Source organism: Vitis vinifera, chromosome 14 (assembly GCF_030704535.1).
Source record: "Vitis vinifera cultivar Pinot Noir 40024 chromosome 14, ASM3070453v1".
Classification (NCBI taxonomy): domain Eukaryota; kingdom Viridiplantae; phylum Streptophyta; class Magnoliopsida; order Vitales; family Vitaceae; genus Vitis; species Vitis vinifera.
In genome coordinates, this window is record NC_081818.1 from 18,238,342 (window position 1) to 18,247,387 (window position 9,046).

Below are 9,046 nucleotides of genomic sequence, written 5' to 3' on the forward strand. Positions count from 1 at the left end.
AGAGAGTTTGTGGATGTCATTTTGCTACGAGGAAGACGGAAACAAAAATTCTATTGGGTAAATCAACTTGTGGTTTAACAATTTATTTAAATCATTAAATACATTAAGTATGCTTAATAAAATAATAAAAATGACATAATAATCCATTAATTATTTTTTAAAAAAATCACAAACATCATTTGCCTTGATAACACTTTTTTTTTTCCTCTCATGACTTTATTACTTAATATCAACAAGGACACACATATCAATTTAATAGTTTAAAAAAAAAATTGATTTAACAAACAATTAATCTTAATAATTTAAAGTAAAAAATTTTAAAATATTTTTAAGTTACATACAAGTTTAATCAATGTATTATTATATATCTTAACCAGCTTTTAGATTTTCATATTTATAGTAACTTCCACAAAATTTTTCATATCATGTATTCCTTCGCCTTCCAAGGATCAATTAATTATCTTTTAATATTTGTATTAATACTGACATTTTTTATTTATTTTTTTCAGTGATATATTATCTCAAGCCTTAAACCCCACTACAAGGAAATCAACCAGGGGCCATCCACACACGTATCTAGACTTCTGGTCAAAGATTCAGCTCTACCATACATAAATAAACAAATCAAATATAGCACTTAGTTGTTCAGGATCCCAATGGCATATCTTCATTTGATATGATCATGGCAATAATGCAAGCGAAATATAAGATTAAATATAGGGCAGTCGATTAGTGGAACCACCTTTTTAGTATTATAAATGTATAGCTGCACCACTAGAACAGGCATTGTCAATTGCCTGCAAAGCAGTCCCCTTTAATTAGCAGAAGCTTCTCCTCTAAAAGCCAGGCCCCCCCTCCCCACATCACTTCAAACCCAAGGCCGGTGCTCCCTGTAATCATTCCCTTTCCAGTATATTAATAGCTAATTGTCATTTTCTCATCATTGTCTTTTTGTACTTAGCGGCAAAGCGTGGCAGAAGAGACATACACATAATGGCGAAGTAGATAGTATATAAATTTCATCTTAGCGGCGGTGCGGATTGGTATAATTAAGATTGCATAAAATCTTTTATTAATGTAAGAATAGAGATTTTTGTGGTGCTGCCTGCTTAGATGGGGGGCACAATTGACGGGTAAAAATTCGGATATGATCGTGACATATCCAAAATATTAATTATGAGTGCTATGTGGTTGGCCTTATACCACCATATAATAATGTGGTTATGACGTTGCTCCATTGAAATCAAAGCCAAAAGTTAAGGTATACGAAGAGGGAAAAGCTCTGGTGTTTACAGCTATTGGAGTCGATCTCTAAATAATTGTTTAGCATCATGAATTTGTGGAAAATCGGCGTGAACTCAGGGTTGGGGGATTTGGCGTGTACTGACATTAGAGACTATAAGTTTGGATGGTTGCGCGAAGGAGGGTATGGGGAGAAATATAATCAAATGCCTCTCAAGCTAGCCCATGGGAGCTGTCTTCTTGGATCCGTGGGGCCAAGCACTGATCCAAGTCAAGTCCCGTGGGCTAGCTTTGAGGGTTGGGACTTTGATGGATGTTAACTTGAATAAGACATGGAAGATCAAATTTTATATGGGATCCTGTGTGTGTGTGTGTGTGTGTGTGTGGCGCAAGAGAGAATTTGAAAGAAAATATAAGGAATTTTTTCTGAGGACGGCAATGGGTCAAGTTCCAAAACGGCCAAGTTGGAAAAGGGTCACCCGTCCCAACCTCATCCCATTTGTTTAAATCAATACCTAACTCTGTTGATAATAAATAAATAAATGGGATAAGATAGGGTGGGGTGAATATAAGAATTCTCATAGTTATCTCATCTCATATCTCTTATTTTTCTTTTTAAATATTAAATCATATTAAAAATAAACATAATTTATGACTAAATAAATATTATACATATTTATAATTTATTTTTATGAAAAATAATATTATATATATATATATACTCAAAAAGTTGAAAATAAAAAATCAATTAAATTAATTTTTTATTTAATATTATACTTAAATTTTTGCGATGAGTATTTTAAAAAGCCCACCCCATTATCATCCCTAATCTTCTCTTTGATGAACTCATACTTTAACTAACTTGTAGTAAGTCAAGATGATAATTCTATCTATAGAAATAGGATTAGATTAAGTTGATAGTGATATTATATTGAATCAAGTTAAATCAAATTTGAACAATTTTTCTTAATATTGGCAAGCATATTGATCAAACTAACCTTTTCATATTGGCCTACTCAAATTACATCCGGAACCAACACCATCACCGATACTAATCACAACCCTCACCACAAATCAACAAAGAAATCGTTTTCATGACCACTACATTGTTGGAAAAGTGCTAGATAGGGAGGAGGAAGGTTAATATGTGAGTGAATCTACTAGATTTTATTAACATACATTTAGTTGTTTGAAATATCTTACATTATATAAATAAGACCTTCATTTTTTTAAAATTAGCGTGTTTGAGTCCATTGATTTCCTCCTAGTTTTTCATGCATTGTATAAACACAACCCATTAATGCCATATATTTTACTGACTCAAAATGTATTAATGTTGTCTAGATTTTTTATGTCCAAAGTATTTTCATTTATAAGGTCTCAAATGTGTAAATAGTTATGAAATAGCTTGATTTTAAATCCCTATTAAAATCTCTTAGTTACCATCTTCGGTCTTTTCAATACTCTTAATCAATTAAACCCCTTACACCGCCTTCAATACTTCCTTAATGCAAAATCTTACTTATCCTCCACCAACACACTATGTCACTTATCACAATGCATATGATTTGACTAATTAATCATACTTTAATGTCAAACTATAATTGTGAAGCAGGGAGATGAGGTAAATAAGATAGGAGAAAAACAAGGTCTCATAGCACTCAGTAAACTAGTTGGCCCTACCACTCGATCACTATAAAATTCAAAAGAAACTCATCCTTAGAGTCTTTCTCAAACCTAATTGCATCTCTCTTTTTGACTAAGATAACTCTCGACACTAGATACAAACATATTCCATGACAATTACGTAATATGCATCGTGTTTGGACTTATCAGCCATTAATTAAATATACATTATTAAAAATCAGTCAAATTTAGAATTTTAAACATATAAGAACATATCATGCAACTAGAGAATTAACACCACACATATCACGTAATTTCATAATGTTTTTTAAAACAACTCAAAATATTTGAAACCTAATGACATTAAGTAATTTAAATATCTACATCGTGAAGATTTGCAATCCAAATTTGTGTTTTAATGTTTAACAAAACAAGAATCTTCCTCCAAATAAATGGCTAGGGAATAAAGCATGTATTATTTGACCATTCAACTTATAACCATTAAATCGTTAATCCTTCACAATCACATGATTAATTTAATCCATTCTACTTATCAGTCATATCTCAATTAAATCAACCTTTCAGAAATTTAAATCCACTAAATAATAATTTAAATTATCATTTATAATCAATTTACTTTTTACATAAATTCCCAAATTCATATAGCTTAAAAATAACTATCAATATAATTTTGAATAAAGAAAATGCCCCATCTAATCATTTTTGAACACGTGGACATCCACGTTGGTTGAGGTAAATATTTATTAAAAATATATAAACACAGCTCATAATCACAGCCACAGTTGCACTTCTTAAGATAACTAAAAAAAACCCAACAAGAAGCTAAAACTGTTGAATTATCTCAAAAACAGACTTGAACCTACCTATGGCATTAAAAAAAAAAAAGTAATTATTTTGGTCCAAGACTCTATTAGAGGACCATATAATGCCATCAAGAGGATTAGAAGATAAAAACAATAAATATAATTGGAAAATAAATTTTTATTTAGATTATCATTGATTCCCCAAAAAAAAATTGAGAGAAAAAGCCAAGAAAAGAAAAAAGTAACGAGAAAAGAATGGTGAAAAAAAGTGAAAGAAAAATAAAAAAATAACTATGTAAGTCAATATATTATTTCTAGACATTATTTTAAACTCATTTAAATTTAACTTAACTTGTTTATATGAAGATTAAATAATTTAAAAATAGGAAAGTTTCTAATTTATTTTAAGTATTTATTTATTTATTTTAATATTTTTAATAATAGAATCAAATATATAAGAAATTAAGTTTTGAATATTTTTTGCTTTTCCTTCCACATTTTTCGGAATCCAACCATGACATTGCTGAAAATGTATTCATGGTACCGGAGGGATAATTTATTTTGACTCCGACAATGTTTCAAAAGCCATGTCACTCATTGGGATGCCTTCTCCAGGTGGCATACATTTGAAAACCCAAAATCCATATTAAAAATCCTTCACATTCTTATACATTTGAATCATTTCTATATAGCCTAGCAGAATTCTTTAGTCTCTTAACAAGCAAAAAAAAAAAAAAAAAAAAGCATATTAAGATACAATATGAGTTGTCTAGAAGACTGGCATGGATCATTAGAAAAATGGGAATCAACCCAGCTGACATACATATATATAGCTTTAGGCTGGAAAAAGCATGGAGCCCCATATGATATGATTATAGCCATACACTAGAACATCCTCATTAACTCATCATCTCACTTCATTTTATACTTATTTATGTATAGAAGAAGCTAGGTATTAGGTAGCCTATTACATGATGGAACATGCATTGGGGTTGTCGTCGCTGAAGAGAGAGGTGATTCTGTCCTCTGGGTCATTAGGCACGGCTACAGCTTGCACAACATTGCGAACGTAGCCAGCGGGTGCCCTCTTGTCATAGGCTTGAGTTGCATAAGGATAGGAAACCAGATTGTATGGGATGTAAGGCCAGAATTCAGCTCTCTTTCCTGTACTCTTCACCCTCTTCAACACCTTGTTTGCATCCACATACCCTGTCACAGTTACTCGGCTTTGCTTTCTGATTACCTCCACTGATTTTACGCCTGAATGGATCAATACATTCAAACCATTTGGCCTTCATTTGTTAGTATAGTTAAGTTGGTATTAAAACAGACAATTAACAGATGAAAAGAACATATTGATCCTTTATTTTTATGGTAGTTATTATAGCTAGCTTAATTCTCTGATGGATCATATATAGAAAAATATATGGATCCAGAAGCTGAGAATTAGCAGAAATGGGAGAGGGAGCTTTTGAGTAGGAAGTTAGAACCTCTCATGGAGGTGACAGCATTTTTTACTCTTCTTTCACAGCCATCACAGTCCATTTTGACTTTGATCTCAACTGTCTGCAGATCAATAAAGGAATGGCAACCCATCATGGAGGGGGAACAAAGGAGCACATAAGCAAGTATAACACAGAGAGAACAACAAAAGATCAAAAGGGTCTACTGGTACAAATGATAAGTACCTGCATTGGTTTGCGTTTGCCCTTTGTGCTGGTAACAGTGCAAAAGTTGGAGAAGTAATCAAGCGCTCCCATTTTGCTTCTCTTTAGCAGAAAGGAAAGGAAAGCAAAGCAAAGCGAGAGAGAGAGAGAGAAAGAAGAGGGTATACGAATATGATGTTCACTGAGAAATAGTGTATTTATATAAGAAGGTGAAGGGCTGAAAAGATGTAAAGTGAAGTGTGGGCAAGCTGTGTTCTAGTTATAAATAAGAGTAAAAGTGGGGAAACATGAAAATGAAGAGCCCACAAACCATGAAAATGTGCCTAGAAATCATGAGGGTACAACAATGCATTTGGGTTTTTGTGTTTACTTATTTTGATATGATAATGGGGAAATGTTGTAAAGTGCTTTTGTGTTTGCTTTCATTTCTGTCCGATGGGTGTGGCTTTGCTTTTCAATTATTCATTAAAACAATACCCTAATAATGGCTTATGTTGATTGATTCCATCCAAACCTTCAACCGAAAGAACCTCCATCTCTATTCATCTTTCAAAATTTTGTTCCAAATATTATGCCAACTATAGTTGCCGTCAATCATGCCTTTAAACTAGTCATAAAATTTTCAATTAATGAAATTAATTAGACCCATTTCTCTTGGAATTAAAAATAACTTGTTCTTACAAATATGGGCTTTCAGATTTTTTTGCTTTTGCTTGAATTTTTTTTCACCAATCAAACATAAAACCAAAATAAATGGTTGTTAAAATTTGACCAGAATCCCTAGGCACAAAAGCGAAACAAAAAGAAAGGGAAAGAACAGATTCAACCACAATTCAGGAATCACATGAAGCCCTTTTGAATTTTCAATGATTCCATATGTTCATTAAGCAAAATTAGAATATAAACACTTTCATGGACACCCTTATGAGTGATTTACATAGAGAGAATATCCACCGTCAGGGAGACTTACTGTCTGTTGACCATTTAGTGGTACAACCTTTAGTTTTTTTTCTGCCGCCCATATGGCATGTTGTGTAAGTAGCATTGGTGCTCTAACGTTATTTGTAAGGGGAGGCACATTTGTGGATGCCCCCTAAAGGTCTAAGTAAATGCCTGCCATATGGTCGGTCACTAGGTAACTTTTAATTTTCCCTTGCACCTTGTTTGCATCAAATCCATGAACATGATCAGTTCCCAAGCCATTTCTAGTACAAAGAAAGTACAGTTTCATTTGCCCTCTCCCCAAAAATAGGATACAGCTTTGATATCCTGGTTTCTGTGGCATTGCCTAAGAGGAGATCGAGGTCTTCCTTTGCCTTGTCCACTGAGTTTACATTCATGACCACAGCAAACATGTTTGAACAAATTACGTTAAGAAACCCAGGCATTAGACAAACAAGCCCCAACAGTTCATGAGCCTTTTGACAAAAAAAATTATGCTGTCTTGTACCTTGTTGGCAGCACTGACAACAGGAATAAGAAAATTAATCAATTTCTTTTCATTTTTCTTTGAAGGGAATTGTGGAAGTCACAGGTTGTAAGTGAAAGCTCTTTACAAAACGCGTGAAGCCCTTAATGGTGCCAACACAAACAAAGAATATAAGACCTCATTCATTTGCTTTCTACCATCCAGAACATTCTAATAATGAAAATGTTTGCATGGATTAATTGCTGTATGTAAATCTGACTACCAGAGCCCCATAATCATTTATGCGCCACAGATGCCAGAACTGTTGAATTTCTAAGATCATCATCATTCATTTAGAATTAGATCTTAATCTTCTACCCAACTTCTAGTGCTAACAAGCATTCTACAAATGATTTGAGACCGACCCATTAACTTTATAATCATCACGCATATGCTATATAACCATTGCTGGCATCACTGGGCCGGCAAGGCAGTAACCATTGCTAATTCTCGAATCATCAACTCAAGACTTGGTTGAAACCCCATCCTCAGGCTACAGTCCTTGTATGCATCAAGAATGGCTCTTCACAAAAATGGGAAAGATGCTGCACATTGCATTATTTTCTATTAGATATAAGAATCTATTGAGAAAAAAAAATACAATAAGCATAATTGTTAGAACCTACTTCCCCGAAAAGCCCTCAGCTCTTTGGTTTTTCTGATCTATTATCAAAGCTAGGTCCCTTTCCCTTTCCCTTTCCCGCTTCTCTCTCTTCAACCGCTCTTTCCTCAACTCTTCCAATGTCTTCTTTCCACTACTTTTACTCTGCTTCTTCCCCGATCTTGCTGTCCCATCGTTTCCATTTTCAGCAAACAGATCATTACCCAGCCTGGAAAGATACCAAGGCAATTTCATGCCTCTGCCGCCAACCCCATAACCCAACCTGTACTTATCATTCTCCGGGAACACGACCTTCGCCCCTGCCTCTTCCTTCTTCGCCTTCTTCCTCTTTTGCCCAACTCCTTCACCCTCTACGGAGTCGAAAACCCTAAGGCCTTCGAACAGATTGATATGGCTGCTCTTTGAATCTGATGCACTGGACTCCACAGCTTGGCTTGGAGAAGCCAAACCCCGGGAAAGCCTGAGTCTCTCCAGACGAAACTCTGTGTCACGCTTTCGAGACTGTTCACGCTTCATCTGTTCGTTTCTGGCTGCAGCTTCTTCATCTCGACGGACTCTCTCTCTGTTCTCGTAGCTGTATACATTCCAGCTCTTCTGGGGAAGAATGTTGAGACCTCCATGACCACCCATTGCAACTTCAATCCACAACTCTCCTGCTAATGTAACAAAACCTTCAGTGATAATGTCAAGCTTTTAGAGTCCCTGATTCTATATTTTTCCCAACAACATATGATTTTATGAAATTTTAAATTATTAAATCGTAGAATTAAAATAAATTAAATAAAATTTAAGCACCATATAAAAATAATTTATTGATTTTATTTTTATTTTTTATTTTTTAATTTAATTTAATTTTCTTTCTCTTATTTCCTCTTAAATTCTTTTTGGAACCATAGCCTAAAATTTAATTAGGGTTTAAAAGAGAGACTAATGGTCCGTACATACAACTTGAATTCAAAATTCTCCTACGGGCTGATGCAAACTCTTCATGGGAATGACAACTTTCTAGCGAACCTAATGCTTTGGTTCTGGGAGAGATTTTTTCCAAATAACATAAAAAAACGTAGGGTTTAAAGAGATATCTCCTACAATCTAATAGAAAATCTTTGGTAGGAGTTCCCGATGCTCTGTTTGTTTGAGGAGAAAATTTTTTCCCAAGAAAATAAAAAAATTTGGATTTAACATGATAAACTTATTGCCCAATAGAACTCGTGCATGTTCACAATTCTCCCACAAATCTATTACAGATTTTGAATTTTTACGGTTCGATTCCCTGCTTGTTCCGAGAGAAAATATTTTCCCAAGAAAAAAAAAAAAAAAAAAAAAAACTGGGGTTCAAAGAGACAGACTAACTAACCAAAGTTCCCAAAGCATCATAGCTAAATATCAAAGTTTTTTTGCGATAATATTTACCAAGAACACAAACAGTTGATGAACGATTCAGGGGTGCAGAGTTTATTGATTGAATGGAAAAGGAAAACATAATCCAAGAAAGTATTTCAGAATCTTGAAAACAGAGGGATGGCCTACCTGCTACGATTATAGACTCGGAGGCTGGAGTCTCTCGCTTTCTCTCAGACGTATGGATGGAACCTTG

General features: G+C 34.0%; 2 protein-coding genes across 2 annotated transcripts; both read right to left on the reverse strand.

The window, feature by feature from the left end:
• Nucleotides 1–4,457: 4,457 nt before the first annotated feature.
• Nucleotides 4,458–5,541, reverse strand: LOC100255386 (heavy metal-associated isoprenylated plant protein 21). Its single transcript, XM_002272257.5, has 3 exons — nt 5,381–5,541; nt 5,183–5,258; nt 4,458–4,952 (listed from the first exon to the last, which is right to left on the reverse strand). The coding sequence occupies exons 1-3, from the start codon at nt 5,450–5,452 to the stop codon at nt 4,660–4,662; spliced, it is 441 nt and encodes a 146-aa protein (XP_002272293.1). The 5' UTR covers nt 5,453–5,541; the 3' UTR covers nt 4,458–4,659.
• Nucleotides 5,542–7,002: 1,461 nt separating this feature from the next.
• Nucleotides 7,003–9,046, reverse strand: LOC100257002 (uncharacterized). Its single transcript, XM_002270839.4, has 3 exons — nt 8,980–9,046; nt 7,454–8,102; nt 7,003–7,372 (listed from the first exon to the last, which is right to left on the reverse strand). Exons 2-3 carry the CDS (start codon nt 8,077–8,079, stop codon nt 7,339–7,341), a joined length of 660 nt encoding a protein of 219 aa, XP_002270875.2. The 5' UTR covers nt 8,080–8,102; nt 8,980–9,046; the 3' UTR covers nt 7,003–7,338.